Source organism: Rhinolophus sinicus, chromosome 12 (assembly GCF_057876585.1).
Source record: "Rhinolophus sinicus isolate RSI-liver-muscle chromosome 12, RSI-T2T, whole genome shotgun sequence".
Lineage (NCBI taxonomy): Eukaryota > Metazoa > Chordata > Mammalia > Chiroptera > Rhinolophidae > Rhinolophus > Rhinolophus sinicus.
The window spans coordinates 8554870-8578014 of record NC_142512.1 but is presented as its reverse complement, the minus strand read 5'-3'; the positions used below and the strand labels follow the sequence as shown (position 1 = coordinate 8578014).

The following is a 23145-nucleotide window of genomic DNA, read 5'->3' as shown; positions in this document are numbered from 1 at the left end:
AGGTTAATCCAGGGTCAGTTGCCTAATGTTTACTGAGCATCAGCTATGTAAAGATATTATACAGGAGGAAACAATAGGAAGAAATAAGGCAGAATCTGAGGAAACATTTAAAGATTTTTATTGCTGGGATTTTAGGAACTAGATTAAATATGATTTTATGTAGTTTTGCCATCTTTGAGAAGTGCACTGTGTACGAAGGCAGCCACTAACCACATGTGGCTATTTAAATTTAAACTAAACAAACTTAAAAATTCAGTTTCAGTTCCTTTAGCGGCATTTCAAATGCTCACAGCCGCATGTGGCTCATAGTGCCATGTCAGCAATGCAGACGTAAAATATTTTCATCCTCACGGAAAGTTCATTTAGACAATACTGCCTGGAAATAGAAAGACAACTGATATCCTTAGGGACAACGCTCCGTGCTCCTCATGTGAGTTTGTCCTTGAAGTCACAGGGCATTGTGCTAGACTATACAATGGTTCTCAGACCATAGCGCACACGAGAATCTCCTGGAGGGCTTGTAACACAGATTCCTGGGCCCTGCCTCAGAATCTCATTCAGGAGGCCTGGGGTGCGACCTGAGACTCTGCATTTCTAACAAGTTCTCATTTGATGCTGATGCCCGCGGCCCAGGGACCACACTTTGAGGACCACCAGTCTGAAAAGAAAGAACCAGAGAGCTCTAGCTGTTAGAACGCCTTGGAAGAACATAGGCATCTAGGCAAAGGGCATGGGCAGATGGTATTTGAGATGCACCAATGGTGTCATTTATCTTAGCCGTAGAGGTTATAGCTCTTGTCTGGGTTCTCATCTGAGGGGACTTGTTTGCTTGCAAGAGCCCTTCTAAGAAGAAACGGCCTTTCTTCTGTGGCATGTCTAAACCATTTTATCTTTGAACCTCCAAAGACTGTGATCAGTTTGGAGAAGACTATGAGTAAAAAAGTCGTTGGAATACTGTTGAACTATCCTGATAGTAAAGAAGAGAAGGAGATGGAAGGTGAGGAGGGAGTAAGAGAGGCTGGGAGATCACCCACTCAGCTGAACAGCCTGGGTTGGGAACTGCTGGGGCTCACCACCTCATACACTGGTCCCCCTGATTGCTTCACTCTGCAGGTGCCAGTTGAGGACCTACTGTGTGCTGGGCACTAAGAGATACAAAAATCACTAAAACCCAGGCCCTGTCCTAGTGGAAACCATACGTCAGCGTCTTCAGGGAAAGACAGGCAGGAAGGTAATCAGACAACTGACTGAGCTAAGAATAAGGGATCTTAGCAGAAAAGGGATCTTCAGAGGGTGGAGAACTCCCTTAACCTCTCCATATTGGTCCAAGAAGACTGGAGCAGAATGGCTGTGGAATGAAGTCATGACCGGCTTATTGAGGGAAAGTGCTTTCCAAGAGGAGGGAAGAGCGTGTACAGAGGTTTGTGCACATGAAAAGCAGAGCAGTCGTGTGGGGCAGCCACGAGGTCTGAGATGGGCTGCCTTGCTGAAATTTGTACTTCACTAACAGGTGATAAAGACCCATTGGAGGCTTAAGCAGGAACACAGAGGGCTTCCACCTTTAGGATTATTTAACAGTGTGCAGCAGGTTGGGTCTTCCATGGTACTGGAAACCAGTAAGTTGCTGAAGCCTGCCTGTATTGCCCTCCGGAGCCTGTGTGTCTTCCCTCACCTCCTACCCTCATGCCCCTGCCCACTCCTTCCCCTCTCCAGGAGGGCTGTGCATATCTTAGGCCTGCCCCCACCCCCTCACCTCCTTAGTCAAAATTTATCCTTTGAGTATTTAGTGAAGCATAAATCTGATCGTCCTTTGAATGAGCAACTTGTGAACATCAGTGAATCTGCAGGTGGGAATGAAGGATAAATGTTTGAAGGGAGGCGATCCCACTTGAACGTATTCCATTCCTTTCCCCCACCTAACATAGCTACTCAGCCAGGATATCAAATACTCAGCACCGTCATTCTTGTCACTTGGTTACCCTGACCATGTATACCTGTGCAACAGCCCTTTCCTGGCACTCGGTAGATGGGGGGCAAGACTGGAGAGGAAGCAGCTCAGGGCCGATGTGAAATGGGAATCCTACAGCCTGTCCTGTTGAAGGTTCCGTCTTAAAGGAGCTAACTGTCTAGTTGGGAGGAAAGATGTAAGATCAGTAGCTGTAGAAAATGGCATGCATCCCACGGCTTGCGGAGTTAGGAAACGGAAATGTTCAGAAGTACCTTCTCCTCTGTCGTAGCAGCTAGATCTTTTGTGGGTTTTGTGGCGGCGACGGGTCAATGAAGACCTCCAGAGGCGCAGGCATTGAAGAGATTCTGCTGCCTTCCCTCCGCCTGGAAAGGCATAAGATATAAAATAAGGATAAGGATGGTCCATTGGGGTCCTGATTTCCCCCCACACAACTACTTTGTTGTTTTTTGTTTTGTTGTTTGTTTTTGTTATCAGATAGTGAAAAAGAATGTCTCATTGTTTCAGATGCGCCACTGGTGTGGGTCCAAAGCTTGTGCTTGCTTGATCTGCCCCTCTGGTAATCCAGCATGGGGTGAAGGAGCCAGGGTGGGGATGTGGGGCGCGGCGTGGAGAAAACTAAACAGGTTAGCCTGTGGAAATTGTGAAAGCTAAACAAATGTTAGTTGTTCTTGATATTTGCCATTTTATCGCTGTACAAAGAACTGTAAACAGCTAGCTTTCCTCTCCAAGTGTGCAACACAAACAGCCTTCAGTGGAGTTGTGTTTCAGGCAGGGCTGTGGGGTAAAAGGCCCGGCCCCTCTGAGTGGCTGTCACAGCAGTAAGGTCATCATTATAATGGGGTTTTACCTGCGTCCATTTGCCTCATGGGCTCAGAGTGAGCCTTCCTCCCTTTTCCTCCCACTTGCCTAATTACTTTGCCTTTTTCTCTTTTTTTTCCTTTTTTTTTTCTTTTTTTAAGTTTAACTGCTGTTAGCAGAAAATATTACAAATGCTTACCAAGAAAAACTAAGTAAGGCCACATAAGAGGACTGCTTCTGCTCCCTGGTCTGACCAGCTGTGCCTTAGAACAGACGTGCTCATGCAGTGGACAGCAATGAGGGCAGTGGCCTGCCAGGGCCTAGTAACGGGGGGGGGGGGGGGGGGGGGGGGCGGGACACTGCAGATAAGTGCCCACCAGCCGACATTCCAGCTCTCAGCAGACCTGGAGCCACACGCATTAGGCCTCTCAACAGTGTTTATCTCCAGAGTCTATTTAGTTTATCTCAAAGGCTTCAGGTTAGAGTCCCTTCCCCCTCCCCCTTGCCAAGGCCACCTCTCTGTCCATCACCCCATTTCTTAAAAAAGCTCAGATTCTATTTTGTCATTTTTCCTAAATTTAAATAAATGCCAGGTCTTGAGAGTTTAGGCGTGGGCCTGGGTGACAGTCTTGTAGAGCTGATTTGTAAATTGCCTTTGGTTTGTAATTCAAATGTTGTTGTGTGGTAAACATTAATTATGTCAGACAACATTCAGTTACAAATGAGGACTTAGAAATGGGCTCTTATCAGGAAGTGACATTTGGCAGATGGATGGTTTCAGTAACAAAAGGAGAATGAGTTTTTTTAGCCTCAGCTGGTAAACTACAAAATGTTAAATACTGTTGCACTTTATTTACCTCCTTTATTCCAGGATAAGAGAATAGAATAGAATAGAATAGAATAGAATAGAATAGAATAGAATAGAATAGAATGAATTCGTTCACTCATTCATTCAACAAATATTTGAGGGCTTACTAAGTACCAGGCACTGTTTAACCCAAGCACTTTTAAAGACTTCCTTTAAAATACTGCCTCAGTTTGAAAACAAACTTGATCATGAGTGCCGGGGTTCATTTCGTATGACATTTTTTCATAACTAGACTTAGAGCTTCAGATTAAGATAAATGATATTTTAAAAGAGACAGATGCTATTTTTAAAGACAGGGTGAACAAGGAATGTTTTCCTGGGAATATTAGCATACCAAACAATACTTAGAGCACTGTTCTCGTCAAAGACAAAAAAAAAAAAAGGCTGAGAAAGAACATTTTAGAAATACGTTGCTAGACCCAAGATTGGTGGTGTCATTGGAGGCAGACTTAACTATTACATGCATTCCAGTCTTGCCAGTGGTGCTGGGTTGGCCATAGTTGACCAGTTGACCACAAGCGTTTAGGGAGCTAGGCCATGCCTTCCTTGGTAAGGCAGCCTCTGGTGACGCAGCACCTGGCCCAGAGTGCACGTGCACATCTCATCAGTATGGTTCAAGGGACAATTAGTATTGGGTTGATAAAGATGGAAGGTGAGTTAAGGGACTAAGGAGCATTTGAATTTCTTAGGGAACCCATAGGTTCCCTAAACTGTCCTCTAGGGGAATGGTAAGAAGAGAAAAGGAGAGGAGAGCACTTTTTTCAGAGTCAGAGCTTTGTACTTCCTTTACTCTCTACTTTCCCTTCAAAGGAAACCTCCCAGGTGACCCCACTGGACAGTGGGACTCCTACAATAAGGTGGTGGGGGGGAGTGTCTGCTCCCTCCTGTGTCTCTTCATTATTCCTAAGTCACTTCCAAAGAATTCATTGAGGGCAAGCAGTTATTGCCAAACTCTATTTCCTATTTTCAGAGAACTTTTAATCTTCCCTTTTGTCCCTATGCAGTTGATAAACTGGCCCCACATCCTCTTCCCTTTATCTGCATCACCAAAGAAGTCTATTGCACTGTGGAGGCTGATCTGTTTCACAAGCTCCTTTGTGTTAACCCTCAAAAGAAAGGCTTTGAAATCTGTGAGCATGAAGCTTTGGGTTTGGCCTTCCTTCCCCAGCCAGCCCTCAGTTTACATAACCATATAACCCTGACAGCACCAATGTAACCAGTCATGGAACAGACAAGCTATGGAGGGCCACATGGAGAGGGAGCCTATTGTACTGGGAGGGAAGACCCCCAAACCCAGCACCAAGGTTCACTGGAGCCGTGTTTCTTCATCCTTTTCAAGGCCATGCGTGGACAGTGAATAACAATGAATGGGTCGGGTGGGGTGGGAAGGGGCTGAATGTAAGTAAGCCCACGGTGCAGCAGAGAAAGCAAGCCGAAACCACCGAACTCCATTCCAAAAGGAATTGTTCTTGGAAGAGCACATAGAGTCAGAGCTCCGACTTGAAAGGTTTTGTCTCCATTCTCTTGGGAAACCGTTTGGCTAGAATGGCCTTTGCTTTGTTTGCCAACAAAGTGATGGAAGTGTGCTTAGACAGCGTTTCTAGATTTGAGTAGAGGTGGCAATGAGTAAGACTCTCCCTCAGCTGGTAAGGTGTAGAAATGATTGGTAGAGGTTTTGAGAGAGTTTAGAAATACATGTATCCTGACAGAGTGCCTGGAAAGACTGGTTAGCCTTGCCCCACCCGATGTGTTCCCCAGTCAGAGCAGGGTGCCGTGAGATAAGGGTTCTCTCCAGCTGTTGACACACACAGCATCGTAGATGTGCTTTGCAACAATTTTCTCTGTGTGGAGGGAAACAAATACTGCCCTGGACACCTGGATAGCTTCTGGAGTTGCAGTTGAGTTGGGATTCTGGCATCATGGTCTCAGGAAGTTACTGCCATCTAGAGAACCATACCCACAGATATGCCACCTATTTCACAGATTTCCAGTATTTTATATATTCATAGACCAACAAATATTTGATTAAAATAAAAGGAAGTAGTCATTTCTGCCAGATGTGATTAAACCAAATATGTACAAAGACTCTGCAGAGTTAGGTAGGAAAATGAGAAAATACATTTAATAGAAGCAGAAAATGCATAGTTTGTATGACTGGATTGAAACTCAGAAACCATCTTCAGATCTCAGTTTACAAATCGCCTCTTCCAGGAAGCCTTCCCTGACCTCTCCAAGGTTGACTTCGGTCTTCCTCCTGTGTGCTCCCCACAAGCCTTGCTCCTGAAGTAACATCCATAGGCTGCAATCCCGTTAGTGTTGTCTCTCTCCCTGGACAGACTCCAGCAGACAGCCTTGACAACAGGCTGTCAGGTAGTGGGCGCGCAGTGAATATTCGTTGTTGCAGAAGATAGGCCCAATAAAAACAGACTCCTCAGAGAGTGAGGCTGAGGTGAGGCCTTTGAGTTAGTAAGCCGAGTGCTTTATGTTTACCGCACAAGGAAGGTGGGTTCCACCACAGCTCCCATAATCATTCAAGTCTTCCTGTTCCAGTTCACCTTATCTTGATGAAGAGAGTAATTTGTTTTACATCTTGCCTATGAGCAGAGGCAGTTGCAGCCCATCAAGTAGAACTATGTGGGGGTGGTTTTCCGATTACAACCCATTAAGGCTGAGCTGTGATTTCTAAAGCTCTTTCATTTGTGACATGAGCCAAACCCATACCCAATTTCCTCTCACATAGAAAACAGCGTGCTAGTCTTATGAAAATGATTTTTTTAAATTGTTATTGTAAGCGGAGCATAACTGAAAATGTGTATTGAGCAAAACAGAATACTCCAACTGGCACACTAAAAAGGGGGCTTTTGAGAAAAACACGAAAGATCCATTTGGGCCTCCTAGTTTAACCATTTCAAGTCTGGTTTCCCAGCTGAGTTTCTTCTCTCAGCCATTTTGATAACAAAACAGATACTGAGTTCTGACTTATCCTATTCCCTCCCCCGTTTGTAAGTTATCACTGACCTTGTTTTTCTTAACTGGACACATGTTGGTCTTGTCGGTTTCCCCTGTGCTTGTGGCTGTCATAACTGCAAGCTGTAATCCCTTCAGATCCTTTGGATGTGACATCGCCCATGAGCTGGGGGTGAGCTGTTCCATGTACATCGTGCTCAGAAGACTCAAACGTGACCCACCCGATGCCCTGAGAACCTTTAACAGCACTGGTCCCTTTAAAATCCAGAGATCATTCTATGTTTCCATCAAAATACAAAGAGAAGTCGCCTTCTGCCACTCTGTTTACATTCAGCTGTACCCGGATGGCCCAACCTGCCCTTCTGTGCCTTCTAATTCCCCAAGAGTACTCACTGTCAGGAGAAGTAGTGTCTATTTGTACAGGCACACCTTGGAGATATTGCGGGTTCGGTTCCAGGCCACTAATAAAGCCAGAGTCACAGTAAAGCGAGCCACACAGATTTCTGGTTCCCAGTGCACGTAAAAGTTATATTTACTCTATGCTGTAGTCTATGAAGTGTGCAGTAGCATTCTGTCTTAAAAAACAATGTACCTACCTTAATTTAAAAACACTTTATTGCTAGAAAATGCTAAGCATCATCTGAGCCTGTAGGAAACATGGGGCCGATAGACTTGCTCGTTGCAGGGTTGCCACAGACCTTCAGTCTGTAACAAGTGCAATACCTGGGAAGCACAGGAACACAAGGTGTGCCTATCGTTGAAACAAACTTTTTTTTTTTTTTTTTAAGGTACCAGGAGTCTTATCTTAATAAACTGGAAAATGCCTCTGCAGTTTCTCCTTCCAACAGGCCTCCCTGTCAGGCTCAGCTCAGCTCCACTGGCATTTGAATAACCACCCAACAGTCCATTGTTACTAATTTGAGTGGATAGATGGCAGTAGTTTTCTAGAAACGGGGCTGGTTTACTGTGCCGGTAGAGCTGAATACCCTGGGGCAAGTTAATTAATCTTATATAAGGTGAGAGTAAAACCACCTATAGGAAGGGCAGCTGTGAGCATTGGAGCACATACTATATAATTCTTCCACCCGTGCATGCGTGGGGCCTGACAGCCACAGGCATGTAGCCAGGATGTCTCCTCAGCATTCACAAGGCCAAAAATAGAACTCGTCATGCCTCCGCCATGAACACACTCACCTGTGCACGTCCCCTCTGCTTCACACCTGAGGAAAAGGCGTCAGGTCGGCCACCCTCTGCACTCCCTTGCCTGCCTGCTTCTCACTTGGCCCCTACCATCTGTTACCCACCCTCCTGTGGTAACCTGCTGTGCTGGGGGAGGATCCCACCCTGAAGCAGGTTTATGGATGCCCATGTCACCCGGCCCCATCTCGTAGCCCCCCCTCCCTCCAGCCTCCATACCCCCCACTCCAAGTAGGCCTGAGTGACTCCTCACAGGATTTGATACAGTTCTACTTCCCAGTTACTTGGGTCATGGCTTAAATGTCACCTTTGGGAACGCCTTCCCTAAGCAGTCCATCTCACGTGGTCCCCATGTGTCAACCTATTTTGATTCTGTTACTTGTGTTTATGTCTGTCTCTCCCCCTAGACTTTGACAGGGCTTTGTCTTGTTCACCATGGCCTTTCTAGCTCCATAACTATACCTGGCATGTGGTAGACACCTGTCATCTGTTTACCAAGCAAATGGATTCAACAAATAGTAGCTCCTTCTATTATCATTAAAATTGAGTGTGTTTGCATGAACTAAGGTATATCTATATGTTATTTATAGCTAGGGTTAACATGGATTTGGGGGTTTGACAACAGTGCTACTAAAGGTAGGAACCCTAAAAGCAAGTCTTTGTTATATTTCCGCCCATACCGGAAAGAATCGATTGACTTACAGAACCCGAGGGAAACTGTCAATGGACATGAAAGTGGGTCCCCATCCCTCTTAAGTCTCAGCACTCAGCCAGTTCTAACTTGCTATGCAGCAGCTGCCTGAGAAACTTAATTTAGAAATGGGGGAGTTTCTGCCTGGAACAATAAGAAGGAAAATCATCTTTCTTTTACGTGACCTGCAGAGCCTGCCCCTGTTGTCACTCTGCAGCCCGCACTGTGAAGGAATACAGATAAGAGATTGAAAGAGGGGCTCGTTCCTTCTCATGCTCTGTGGCATGTGCACAACAGGGGCCCTTTGGAACCTTTGAGCCCCAGACTTACTTTCTCAGTGATTCTGAATTAGTTAAACTGCTTTCTGTCCTGGTGAGTTCTGTGTCCGCAGTAGCCCACGTTCTCTTTTTCTGAACATTCCTGCAGATGAAGGTTTTAAAAGAGCCTCATTACCTGAAATAGGACTATGGTTATAAATTCTCAACCTCTCTGTGCAGGACGGTGCTTGCAGCATAGATTACACAGTGGTTAGTAAGGTGTCAGTTCTCAGGGACCCCCAAGAGGCAGTTTGGTGTCAGAAACAAGGAACAGAGTCAGCGTCTGAGACCTCCCAGAGGAGGGAGGAAGGGGGGCGAGGGGGCAGAGTCCTAATAGTTTGCCATACGGGTCACACATCAGTGCTGGAGAACAGTGACCCGGGGACGTTTGTACTAAAACAATTCTTTGTACACATGGGCTCCCATTGACGAGTTTGAGGGCCCTTTAAGTAGTCTTGAGTGCTCTCTATATTCTGCCTTCTGGAGACACAAAGGAAAGTGAACAGACCCTTCAGGAGTTGTTGCCATTCAAGTAGGAAACTCAGAAACAAGTAATTCACGATTGGACACTGTGGTTTACTCAGCAGTAGATGTGGGGATCCGTAGCTCCCCGGTGCATGGCCTGGCTCAGATCCCTCTCCCAGCTGCTGGTTGCCCCCTTCCCTCTGATAGCTCAGAGGATGTCTGACTGAACACGCCCAAGGTCACCTTCAGGAGCTGCCTTCCTGTCTTCCCTGTTCATCCTCTCTGGATGGCGTCACCAGGGATCCCAAACCCAGGAGCTGCCCTTGGTGCCGCCCTCTCCTCATCCTCCTCATTTACTCTGCCTGCGTCCTGTCACGTACTCCTCCTAAATCCCTCTCAAGTTCATCCTCTTCCATCTCCACTGTCACCACTTTTATCTCGTCTCCTAAGTGATCTCTCCACACCTGCTCTGGGCCCCTCCAGTGTGTTCTTTCACACATGGCCCTTTCCTCAGCACACTCCCCCACCGCCATGCGCGCGCGCGCGCACACACACACACACACACACACACACACACACTCTTGCACGTTAAGATCCTTCCATGCTGTGGCCCTGCCCATCTTCCCTCTCACCTGATCCTGAGTGGTGTTCCCTGTTCTCTGCACTCCAGCCACACTGGCCTTGCTGTTTGTTTTTGTTGTTGTCGTTTTTTAATTCTCATACAGTAAAACTGACCTTTTTCTCGTTTGCTATACAGCTCCATGCGCCCTACTACATGCACTAATCTTCTTTTGACTCAGCCGCCCGTCTTCCTGCTCAAGGCCTTTGCACATCCTTCCCTGGTCTAGTCCACTTGTCCCTTCCCCTGGACCAGGTCAGCCCCCTGCTGTGTCCTCAGCGCCAGCCTTTCCGTGCCCAGCACCTGGGTGGTGACAGACATTCACTAGTGTGGCTCTTGGGTCATAACATAACACCAGTGAACTCAGTGCCTCTAGGGACATGCGCGGCAAGTGTGGAGGGCCTTCTTTTGTTGTCACAATGTTGGGACACAAGGCGACATCAGGTAGGAAGGAGCCACAGATGCTCAGTGTCCTCCAGTGGGGGCAGCCCTCTCTGGGAAGCCCAGGCCAGCCCAGATGCCAGGAGCTCCCCCATACCGAGGTGAGAAAGCTGGGGGGTCACGCAGAGCTTCAGCTTCCCACCCTGCCTGCCATGGGTGCCAGGCTGACTTGGGCAGGCGCAGATGAGAACAAAACTGGCAGAGAATCTGAGATCTGGGTGAAATCTGGAGAAAGCACCTCAGGGGCCAGGAAGGCTTTCAGGAGAGAGAGAGAAACGATGCCTTTGTAAATCTCTGATGACAATGTGTCTTTGCTTCCCTCTTTTCTCCTAAACCTCCTCACAGGAGCCTTTCTTTTGGGAGGAATCCTCTACTCCTGGCAGTTCCCTCATTTCAACGCCCTGAGCTGGGGCCTCCGCGAGGACTACTCCCGTGGGGGCTACTGCATGATGTCAGTCACCCACCCCGCCCTGTGCCGGCGGGTCGCCCTGCGCCACTGCCTGGCCTTGATTGGACTGTGCACGGCAGCGCCCCTGCTGGACGTCACCACATGGACCTTCCCGGCCATCTCCCTCCCCATCAACTTATATATCTCCTACCTCGGCTTCCGGTTCTACGCAGATGCCGACCGGAAGAGCTCCAGGAAGCTGTTCTTCTGCAGCCTCTGGCATTTACCTTTGCTCCTGCTTCTCATGCTCACCTGTAAACAGCCGCCGGGTGGGGAAGGTGACAAGGGAGAACCTCAGAGTTGAAATCCCATTGGCATGTGGCGACACAACAAAAACATACAAGGAGACACAACTTTTTCCCTTTGCTGTTAGGCAAGAATATTTTGCTAATTCTGGAACGCGAGAAGAGCAATCGCTGGGTTTAGCACAAGATTGTAAAATGATTCGGTGCTCAATGATCCCTGGACAGTTTTTTTAATGATGATATACAAAATGTTCCCCAAATAAGAATGGGTCGGCTCAGTAGATTAATGCAAAGAGAATGTTTCTCTCTTTGGGGGTCTTTATATATCTCTTCCTCCAGCTCCACCCCATTGTTTTTCTTCTTCCTCTGCAGCACACATCTTCCTTTTCTGACCCCACTGCACACCCCTCACCTGCCAGCCAAAGTGGTAATTGTGGACCAGACAAGGTGAGCACTGGTCCTCTAATATCTGTAGTTCTGTGACATCAGGTCATTAGAAGACCATGTGAGAGGGCATGCACACCACTGGCCGCAGAACCTCCTTCCCTGTGAGGAGCCAGGGGCCCCAGTTCCAGCCTTCTCTACCCCACACATATTCTCAACCTCATAGTCCCTCAAGCCATAATAGAATCCCAAGGATGGGCTGTTGCATGCCATTGGGAGAAAGAATTCCAAACGGTTGCCTAGGGGATCTCAGACTGGACTGCCAGCCATGCCCCACCTCCATTACATATCAGCATTTCAATAACTGCAAGGAATCAAAGGCATCTTTATAGTTCACTTTAAAATACAGGAGGTGTCTGAAGCATTTCTTTCTGGGAGGGCAGTGCTAGACTTAATACCAGAAATCCCTCCCACGCAGGTCTCTGTAGTCTCTGTGCACATGTCACATCCTCGTTGCTACGTGGCTTGCTCAGGGCCAGACGGGCAGGGAGACAGAACAAGGCGAGCTGTGCCACCAGCTCACATAGCTCGTGTTCTTGTTCCTGTCGTGAGGAACACATTTCAGGCCTGGCATCTTCTGAATTCAGAAATCAGCCTCCACACATGCAACGGCTCTAAGTCAGAAGCCGAGTGGGACTCCTGGTGGGGCTGCTTCCGGGTCGAGGAGCTGTGAGTTGCTGTAGCCAGGTGTGGCCTCAGTCACCTGCGGTTCCGTCTGTCCTTCACGTCCGCCCCCTTGTCGTCTGTCGAGCCCCATTTGCCTGAAGGTCTTGAAGCTTAACAGGATGTTTTAATTACTCAGTCTCCAGGGACATGGCTGCCCTGTAGGAATTCATTTGGGGAGTTTAAACAACATTTAAACAGTCATTGCAATATGCCTGTTCTCTCAAAAATTTCTAAAACGATTCCAGATAGCGTCTGATCGCTGTTTCCACTTATCTGAAATATTACCTCTTCGCTGTATCCAGGTTATTTACTGTGGGGAACATGGCACAGGAATGTCTGGAAAGAACATCTACAACTGCTGCAGCCCTGAAATTTGTAAAATGCTTCGGTTCTCTTTTCCTGCTGCAATAAACAAGTATGTAAGAACAGGAGTGTGTGTGATGTAATTTTATTTAATCATCTTCTGGTGCGTTTGCACAGTTCCTGGTAGAATTGATAACACTTGACTCACTTTTGTGAGCTAGCAGAGGCTTAGAGGGCAGGCACATCAGTAGTTCTGTTTGCAGGTGGTGGGAGTGAGCACCCCAGATTTTTGATACCTGTACATTCCAAAGAATAATAAAGGGTCATGACCCGCCCACCCCCACCCTACCTTCTGCTCAGATCATCCCATCTCCCTTCTTCCTTCATAACCATCACCAAAGAAATCTTTTTGGAGACTGATCTGTCCTTCTGCTCAGGAAATGCCAATGGCACACCATCCGCCCAGCAAATGGAGTCCGAGCTTCTCAACACTCAGACCCGATATACTCTCCAGTTTTTTCTCCGAGGAGCTTCGATATGAAGCCACCTCACTGACTGTGTGCTGCTCCTCACACCTCTCTGAAGGCCCCTGTGCCTTCCCAAACCCGTTCCATATGTCCCAAGTTCACACTCCTGTGACCCCCACAGCCCCAGCAAGGACGTTGCTGGGTCCTCCTGGGACTTAAGTTCCACACCCAGCTAGAGGCTCTGACCTTGACCCCCATCAGGATTTCCCAGGTGGGTGAAGCATGTGTTCTCCACGGGGTCTTTCACTGAGTGTCTGGGAGAGATGCCTACTGCAGCTCTTGTGGGGAATCAAGGCATATGTACATAGTAAGGCCTCAGAAGGACTCAGGGTTGAAAATCCAAAATCTGAGTTTGCTTACCCTGGTATTTCCCAAACCTAAGCCGGAACCCTTTCCCCTGTGTCCCGTCTCCCATCTCTCGCATGGAATTAGCAGTCAGGAGTGCAGTCTGGGAAATGCTATCTGGACCTAATCTCCGGAGTTTGCACTCGGTCCTTCGGGTCTCTGGGCTGTAAGTGCAGGACCAGGCCTGGAGGGGTAGGGGGCCACACATGTAGGAGAAGGGACTTGAGATTTGAAACAGCACTTCCCTTGTTTGCTTATTCTATAATATGGCCAGCTAATGAAAAGGCAAAGGGACATGTCTAATCCCTTAATTAGCTTTTTTAAAAACATGATTCTTAACTTAGTATTCCTTTGGTGCTGGAAAAAATGTACCAGCTTCCTTTACATTGTGGAAAACCACTGTATCACTGGAGGATAAAACCAAATTTCACCACAGGGTCCGGGTCCGGTCTTTGTGACGGAAATGCCACTGCCTATTCCCAGATCTTTTTTTCAAACAAAAATGGGGCCCGTCTTGCCCATTGGGAACACCTTCTTCGTGGCTCTTTAGATATGTTTTGAGTACCCCACACCCTAACGCTGGAGCACAAAAACAAAACTTGGCAGTTGTCTTTGCTCTGAGTATGTACAGGGTTGAATTTCCCTCTGGTCGCTTATTCCTTACAGTCTATTCTGCCCATCATCCTCACTTCCTGTTTTCTTGGCTACAGAAACAGCTGGGGCTCAGCATTTCTCTACTGGATAGCAGTGCCAGGAACAGATCAAAGCTTCTTCTGCCCACTGACTCATGCCGTGGAAGACACTCCCCTCTGAGTTCAGCTTGAGTGAGGGTCTGCGTCCACTGACACCCACCTCCCATCCCACCCCCTTTCTGACACACTCCAAGTGATGGGACCCGTGTAACTGACATAGGAGGAACTTAGGGGAGGAAGGTCTTTGGGAAATGTCCGTTTGACCCTTCTAATGACATTCGCTAAGTCCAAGAGAACACCTCATCTGATTTGGATGAAGAACTGGGTCGGGGTGTTTGTTGCATTGGTTCTTTCTCTGGAATCAGGCCAGGTAGTCATCACCCACAAAGTGCCTCATCTGTTAGTGGCACCTTTTCTTTATCTGTCTAGTAGGATCGATCATGCTAACCAACCAGGCAACTAGTAAAAAAGCAAGTGAAAAACAAATGGTCCAGCAATCAGCTTGGACGTTTCGTATGCACCTTTGGTCTTCACCCACCAGCGTCAAGCTTTAAATAAGTGTATATCTACTAACCGACCGAGAGTAGAAGTTTAGCGGGAGCAATATACTCGCTGCTTTGTTGGAAACCCAAATATAGTTGACTTCATGCTGGACAGATTATAATTTCTGGCATCTCTTTGGCCACAGTTTCCTCATCAAATAGAAGATACAAATATACGTTCTGGATCAGAGAACCTCTGCCACTCACTTCCTAACTCAGGTTCCATCACTCAGTTGATGGACCCTGCCGTGCATATCACAGACCACCTGAGAGACAAGGCGGCTGATGACATCTGACCCCCCCCCCCCCGAAGTTTGCATTCTGATTGGCCCAGGCTGGGTCCTGCTCACTTTGCGACTCATCGCTGAGGCCATCAGGCTGAGCCTCTGAAAATGTACCCCCGTCTGGGCACCACTCACCTCCTCCACTGCCACCAACTTGATTTAACCACCCATCTCCCATATGCCTAAAAGTCCCCTAATCTCTCCAGCTTATGCCCCTAGCCCTGTCCGGTTTTCACACAGCAACCGGTGTGTTCCTGCTAGGGTACCAGGCAGATCATGACATTCCCCAGTTCTCCACCCTCCAAGGCTTTCCCTTCACACCACAAATACAGTGCAGTCCTTACAGCGGCCCATGCGGCCCCACACGTCCTGGCCAGGTCCCGGCTCGGATCCTGGAACTGCTCTCTTACCACCGCTCCCCTGCCCACTGGTCTCCCTGCTCTTCCTCAGATACCAGAAGTACGCACCCCCCGCCCCCCGCTTTGGGGCATTCCTGACTCTTGTTCCCTCTGCCTGGAGTCCTCTCCCCTCCTAACTTCAGTGAGATTACACTATTAGACATCCTATGTCCACCCATGTGTTTATCTTATTACCTATTTATTTTCTGTCTCTCCTCTGAGAGCCCTGAAGGCAAGGACCTCATCTTTGCATCACTTTATCCCCAGGATCTAGAACAACGCTTGGCACACCGTAGGTGCTCAGTAAGTGCTTTATGAAGGAATAACCCCGTCTGGGTCATATGATGCTCTGTGGTCAGAGGAACAGGGTCCATTAGCCTGGAATCCAGAATGAACTGATTTGAGAAAAAAATGGCTTTTAAACTGTCCTTATCCCTCTGCTGGTACAATCCTTGCTCCTGGGACTGCAGCAGCCAGAGGTACTTCCCGGTCACCAAACTGCAGCTTTGACTTGTTCCTGGAATTTGCCTTCTCTAACTTTAAACCACCACCCCACCCACCACTGTCACTGCTGGATTTGTCTGCTCTAGCACCCAACATGCAGCCTGCCGTTACTTGCCTATTGATGAACCACTTCTCTGCGTCCCCACCACCCCCAATGGACTGTAAACTCAAGGCAGAGTGTCTGTTCCTCACAGCTGTGTCCAAGGCCCCTGCCTGGCACAGAAGGCACTCTGTAAGTGACTTGTGGTAGATGGGCCATCAGTGGTGGAAGGAAGGAATGAGTGACGTTAGAGGACTGGCTTGAGGTGGAGGTGGCAGAAGCCGGAGGAGCAGTTGTCTCTGCTCGACTCACAGACCAGCACTTCAGAGCAGGGAGACGCACACGCCTGTGGACTGAATCCGGGCTACATGTAGCTCCCCGCTTATTTTGTGAGAAAAAGGGCCAGAGGTGAGTCAAGATGAGTTACTATCATTTCTTCCTAGTTTTACTCAGTCTTCGTTTCCCAAATTGTGGTAAATTTTTACTATTTCTCTGTCTTTGGGGCCATCTTGGCTCAACTGCTTAGCAGCTAAGAGTCCTTAGTCAAGTTGGCTTCTTGGCCAACATTTCTCTTGGTGTCTCTTTCTCTCTCTCTCTCTCTCTCTCTCTCTCTCTCTCTCTCTCTCTCTCTCTCCATCTTCTTCCCTAATCGTCTTCCACAAGTCATTGTTTTACCTCACTCACAGCAGAAGGGAGCTCAGTTGTTACGTCCGGGCTGTGAGAGCCAGCATGCATCAGGTACAGCTTAAATGAATGAAACCCCAATCCGGTTTATAAATCAGGGGACTGCCTAGGAGTGGAAGCCGAGAGAATGGGGGCCCCACGTGCAGAGAAGATCAAGCAGGCATGTTGGCCACATTGGGTGGGTGAAGATGGGGTGCCAGGGTTTTGGTCAAAGCCAGCCTGCCCTCACCAAACAGCAGCCAGGGCGCTCTACAGGCTGGGCACTTCCTGGAACTGCCCTTGGCTAACAGCTCCTCTCACTAAGCTAAGCAAGAATGGAGTTGGGGACTGGCAAGAGAACGGAGGGAGGGACGGAGGGAGGGAGGAAGAGAGGGAGAGAGGGAGGGAGGCAGGGAAGGAGGGAGGCAGGGAAGGAGGGAGGCAGGGAAGGAGGGAAGGAAAGAGGGAGGCAGAGGCAGGGAGGGAGGGAGGGAGGGAGGGAGGGAGGGAGGGAGGGAGGGAGGGAGGGAGGGAGGGAGGGAGAGGATGACGCAGGGAACTTCAGTGGAGGCAAAGCAAAGTATTTGGTTGAAAACCCCTCCCCATCCCAAACATCTAAGGAGAGCGAGGTGACTAAGATAAGCGGTCAGGGAGAGCATCAGCGAGGCCTACACAAACAAAGCCCCCACCTCTTCCTCGCTTCAACAAACACACACACAAACCAAAACAAAGCATCAGTGAGAGGAGAGGCACCTTCCTCTGTGGGGTGGGTTAACTCAATAGCCATTCTGTTATCCACTGAGCAAATAATTATTCCAGGGTGCTTTGTGCTCAGCCTTGTGTGGGAGAGAGAGGAACCAGGATGCAGCCCTGACCCCTAGGAGTTTACTCTGAGATTTTTCCTAGAGAAAGTGCAGCAATGAAGGAGTGAGAGGAGAGGAGCCCCTCCAGTCTCTCACTCAGAGTCCGTGACCCGTGTCTTCGCTGTCTCCAGCCCCACTGCCTGCCTGAGGGTTGCCATTGCTCAGCCTCCCAGGTGCTTCCCCTGGTTTTTGTGTCTCTTGAGTTGAGTCCTCTCTTCAGGGCTGCATATCCGTCCAAGGGCTAGTCTGGCTGTGGGCCCTCACTCTCCACTAAGGGGATCTGAGACACTCTGAGAATTCAACCCAGCCCACAACTCCCCCACGCCCCACTCACACCCTCTTTTCTTTATAGGACTAGTGTCTAGGGACTATGCATCACCTCAATTGTGTTTCTGTGTTCAAAGGAAAGATTACAATATAGACCATGGGTCATCGGGCCAAATATGAGGGGAGAAGGCATTTTATGCAGAAAGCCCAGGGTGAGCAAAGGTCCCGTGGGAAGTTGCATGGAGTGTCTGGGAGAGTGCACACAGTTCTGCATCGCTCGAGTATGGGAGCAAGGGGAGGCGGAGGATGAGACTGAAGCGAGAAACCGAGGGACCGGATATGACTGACTTCACATAAGCCTCAGTAACTAGCCTGGACTTCACCCTAAAGGCAAGGGGGAACACTGAAGAATCAAACAGGAAAGCAGCATCACTAGGTTCGTGCTTTAGAAAGAAAATTCAGGCCACAGAGTGGAAGGTAGATTGGGAGAACTGGGGAGAACAGGTGAGTGATGATGGGTCTGAGTCCGGGCTGATGCAGGAGAAGGAGAGAAGCGGGGCAGAGGGAAACCCATCTGCCAGGGCAGTGTGATTGACAAGAGAATCCTGGGATATTTCAGGGTCGCGCTTGGGAGACAAGGTGCTGCCGTTCACTGATGTGAGTCCTCTTCCACTGGTCCTGTCTCCTCCTCTTTCCTTTACCTGTGGTGACTGATGGCCTGGATTGCTGGTCTCCTCCCATGGAAGACCCAGGCTGCCTCAGGCTGTGTCCCCCACCCCTTCGTGCACATATAATCCTGCGTCCCCCAAAGTATGCAGACCACCAACACCTCAGGCCTCTGCCTGGAATTTCCCCACTGCCTGGCACTGGAGAAAAAGCTTCATCAGCCAATCTAGCTACTGTTGCATGGTATGGTGCAGTGTGCCCTAAGAACCAGCTTGCTCAGAACTGTGCTCATTGCCTTGGGACTGACAGCCTGGCCCCAAGGTCCCCTCAGTCAGTACCTCTGCCCAAAAGGCTTGGAGCAGGAAATTATTCCCCACCTTTCCTTCTCCCCACTGACCTGAGTCTCTGCATTCTAAATAACCCATCAGCCTAGTCAACTAAAAGATCTGAATTCACTTTTTGAATAAGAATTGGACAGTTTGCCCTAAAACCAATGTGGCTGACATTTATTCAGGCCCCTCATGCTGCTGTTTTGTACTTGTTCATCTCTACAATATAGATAATCTACCCAGAACCAGACTGGGAGACAAATTCACAGCTAATCTCATAGCAGAATATATCCTCATTAGTCAACCATTAATCAATCCTCCTGTATCAGTTTGGACTCATAATTGCAAGGCACAGAAAATTTAGCTGAAACTGGCTTAATCAAGAGAAGAAATGTATTGGCTCCTGTGGTTGAAAACTCCAGAAGTAATGGGCTTCAGGCATGGCTCGATCCAGGAGGCAGGTTGTTCTTTCCACTTGTTGGCACCACTCTTGGCAGGGACTCGCTCCCCTTATGATGTGGACACCCCTTAAACAATTATTCATTTTTTTATTCACAAATATTTATTGACCTTGTAGCAGTGAACAAAATACTCAAACATCCCTGCTCTCATGCCGGAAATATCTCTAGAAGAAAATGCAAAACGCATGGCAACTGTGGTTGCCTCTGGGGTGGGGAGTTGGGTGCTTGGGAGACATCTTATTCCACCTCGTAAGAAAAAAGTCTTGGAATTGACATGCTGGCTCCATGTGGTCTGACTAGGGTTTGTGCCCATTCTCGACCAACACATCCTGGGTTCAAATCAGTCAGAGCCCATGTGCAAAGGCAGTAATCCCTCCCCGTGGTGAAGGCTTAGAAGTTTGGTAGAAAGCAGGTAGAGGAAGAGGACACACTTCTACTTTGGTCCTCAGAGAGGCTTTGGGCTCTGAAGAAGCTGGAGCCCCTACAGAGAGCCCCCAGACCTTGGGGAGGGGTCCCAGCCAAGGGAGCCCCATTGCTTTGTACACCCACAGAGACTCCCGCCCATAACCCAGATGGCAAGCCACAGGTTTTGCCACTGGCAGAGTTGTCCTAACCATATTACACCTGGGGTCCCCACCTCATTGTAAAAAACGACTACATTTATATACAGGCCCGTTTATTACTAAGGTCAGTTTATTAAAAGGCCATTAACAGGAGGACAACCCAGGGCAGTTCACCCCCTGGTTCACTCCCTGATTGGGCTCTTTACACCCAATCAGCCCTACCTACGCCCTGGGATTTCCCAAGCCCGCATCCATCCAGGTAAGGCAGAGCCACCCCAGAGATAAAGCGAGGCCCCATCAGAGCATTTGAAGCAGCACCTTTCAACTTTAGCAGCCTTCTTCTCCAACTGAAATGTTCCTTGGAAGACACTTCCACTTTCTTAGGAATCATTTAGGGACAACTCTTCTGGATTGAAGAGCCAGAAATGAGCCAGCCAAGTCCATTTCCCACAGTCACCCCCCAACCCTGAGTTTCTGTGGGGAGGGGAGGGCAAAGCATCTCCCTGCCTGCGAGGGGTCTCCTGCCTCCCAGCCACCAGCCACCAGCCTGCAGGGGACCGGCTCATCCCCAGACACTGCAGGAAAGAGGAAATCATCTGCCACAAGCAGAGCTCCCACCCCCAGGCAGCGATCCTTTCCCTCAAATTGTCCCTGCTCCCTCATCTAGAAAGGGACACTTGGCATTCTCTGCAAGGTATTTTAATGCTAATTTGTTTAGTCAAAAAGAGGAGCCCAAACAGATGTGGACCATTTGGCTGGCATGTAGTTCATTTGTTAGCAAGTGCAAAAGGCTCGTTGGCAGGATATTAAATATTACCTTAGCTATTCACAAACACTTCATATTTCAAGAAAGGAAGGGAGGCAAAGGCTGCATCCTATAAATCAGCCTTTCAAAGAGGCAGAAGGAGGCAAACATTTGATAAATCTATGTCATTGTGCTGAGAGATCAAAGGCCCTAACATATGTATTTCTGCAACCGGCATTCCAGCAGACAGCTATAACAAACGGAGGGCTGGGACAGCTTGAGAAAGAAAGAATTAGCCAATTCGAATCTGTGATTAACTGGGTTTCAGGAGAGATAGGAGGGTGTCCGTGGTGGAGGGGGGAGGAAGGCGGGGCCAGCAAACAGGTGGGGAGGGGCTCTGTCCATGCACTCATTTGTGATGACGGTGTCTGGTCCCTGGGTTTGCTCCAAGACGAAGGCCACTTGAGACCCGTGTGATTAGTGGGAGGCCTCAACATGGAAAAGAGCACAGCAGGAGGCCAGGGTGGCCAGCCCCTTCTGTGGAGGGTCACTAGCCAGCCCTAGCCATGGGCCCCACTTCCTCTTCCTGTTTCTCAGCCTCTCCCATAGCCTGTCACTTTCCCTACCCTTGTATTCACTTTGCCCTCTCCCCAGCTTGTATTTTAGGTGGGTCGGTCATTCTAATAAGCTGGAACACCTGTGTCACTTGAAAGACCCTGATAGCCCCATCCAGTAGCTCCTATTCCAGCGGCTAAAGTGTCCACCATCGCAGTCAGTACTTGCTAGACCCTTCCCAGGCCTCTGATAAAGGGCCCACTTACAGCGTGAGAAAAACAGTTCCTTACAGCTTCAGTCGGAGGGCCCAATGAGCTGAGAATGGAGACTCGCTGGTACCTTGAAACCTGAAGTTGGGAAAGACTCACTTCAAATCCAAGGGGACCCCACACAGTGGGTGGCTGCTAGGGCTTCTTTATTACAATTCAAGGGCACAGTGTTCCTTCCTTACCTGGTTCACAGCTCAGCTTCACCTTTACCCACAATCACGCCTTGGCCTGTATTCTGGCTTCCTGCCCCTTTTGCTTTTCATGCTTTCTTGGCAAAAACCTCAACCCTGATGAGAGCCGACTTTCTACCTACTCACACCTGCACCCGAAGGGCTGAAGGTGGCTGAAGAAAACACCCAGCCGCAGGGACCGCCCTCACTGCAACTCATGATGAAACTTGAGTGTGGCCTCAATGCTCCCGGGTCCCCTCACTCCCTTCTTACCTGCACTTTCCACACATTCTCTTCTCTCTTCAAGCATCATACCTCTCCCCTCTCCTCTCTCTCAGCTGATGACCCTGGTTTCTATCCCTTTGAGAAGTAGAAGCAATCAAAACAGAATTTTCCGTCTTCTGACATATTTCCCTGCCTGCCAGCATCTGTTCCCAGCAGTCTGCTCGCCTGTCTGATACCACAGTGAGCTGTCCCCACTCCAACCTAAAGTCAGACCCCCTATGTGTGTGTGCCTTTCATCCACTCTCCTCTCATCCGCTCAAGACATTGCTCCCGAAAGGTCCTTTCTTTCCTACAACACTAACTGCTTATTTTCTGAATAAGAAATTGAATCTTTCCCACAAAAACAAAAATGCCTTGTCTCCCATTTAAAAAGCAAGCAAGCAAACAAATAGAAAACACTTGACTCCGCTTCCTCTGCTGGCTGCCACCCCATTTTTTGCTCCCCTTTCCAGCAAAATTTGTTACAATCAGCTACACCTGCTGCTCTCCACTATTACCCTCCCCTCATGCTCTGACGCTCACCACCCTGGCTTCCAGCCCCACCACTCCACCATAGCTGCTCTTGTCACTGTCCCCCAGGGTCTCCACTCTGCTAAACCCAATGGACCGTTCTCCCCCGTCACCTTACTCAACTTCTCAATGGCCTCTGACCCAGCTGTGTCCTTTCTCTTAATTCACTTTCTTCTCTTGGCTTCCAGGACACCGTGCTCTTGGGTTTTCCTCCTACTTCACTGGCTGCTCCCCGGCAGCCTGTTTTGCTGGTTCTTCCCCTTCTCCCTGGGTTTCTAAATGTGGGAGGGCTCCAGGGCTCAGTCCTTGTTCTTCTTCTCCTTTCTCTCTCTACTCATCCCGTTGGTGAGCCCATCCAGTCCCTTGGCTGTCACTGCCATCTGTGTGCTGGCAATTCCCAAATAGATCTCTCCAGCTTAGAGTTTTCTAGCTCACTTCAGACACGTCTGTCCAGCTGCCTCTCCAGCATGTCCATTTAGACACCTAACAGACCTTGCAAACTCAATCTGCCCCAACCAGGCCCCTCATCTTCCCTCCAAATCTTCTCTGCCCAGAACCTTCTACCACTGGCTTGGCAGCAACTCCATTTTACCATTTGCTCACCCCAAACCTTGGCACCTTCCTCTCCTCACTTTCTCTCAGACCCCATGTCCAGTGTTTGAGAAAATCCCGCTGACTGTTCCTTCAGAATATATCCAGGATCCAGCTACTTCTCACCGTCTGCACCACCACCACCACCATTCCTTGCCGGGCTTGCTCCAGTCATTCTCTCGACTTCCAACCTTGCTCCTCTAGTCTATTTTAATACCACTCCTAGACGGATCAGTTTAAATCACATGTCAAGTCATGCCACTCTTTTGCTCTACATCCTGCAATGGCTCCCCAGCTCACTCAGAGTAAATGGCCTACGAAGCCCTACAAAATTAGCACCCGTCACCCATCTGACCTCATTTCCCAGTACTCTCCCCCTTGCTTGTCTGCTTCAGCCACACCAGCCTCCTTGCTCTTCTCCACAATTTGACCCTGGGG

General features: G+C 48.9%; 1 protein-coding gene across 1 annotated transcript in view; it reads left to right on the top strand.

The window, feature by feature from the left end:
* Positions 1-12566, top strand: part of COX10 (cytochrome c oxidase assembly factor heme A:farnesyltransferase COX10) — a 124549-nt gene extending 111983 nt beyond the window's left edge. The window contains exon 7 of the mRNA XM_019712524.3: positions 10678-12566. Coding sequence (XP_019568083.2) covers positions 10678-11084 — 407 coding nt within the window. The 3' untranslated portion in view covers positions 11085-12566. The remainder of the gene's footprint in view (positions 1-10677) is intronic.
* Positions 12567-23145: the final 10579 nt, after the last annotated feature.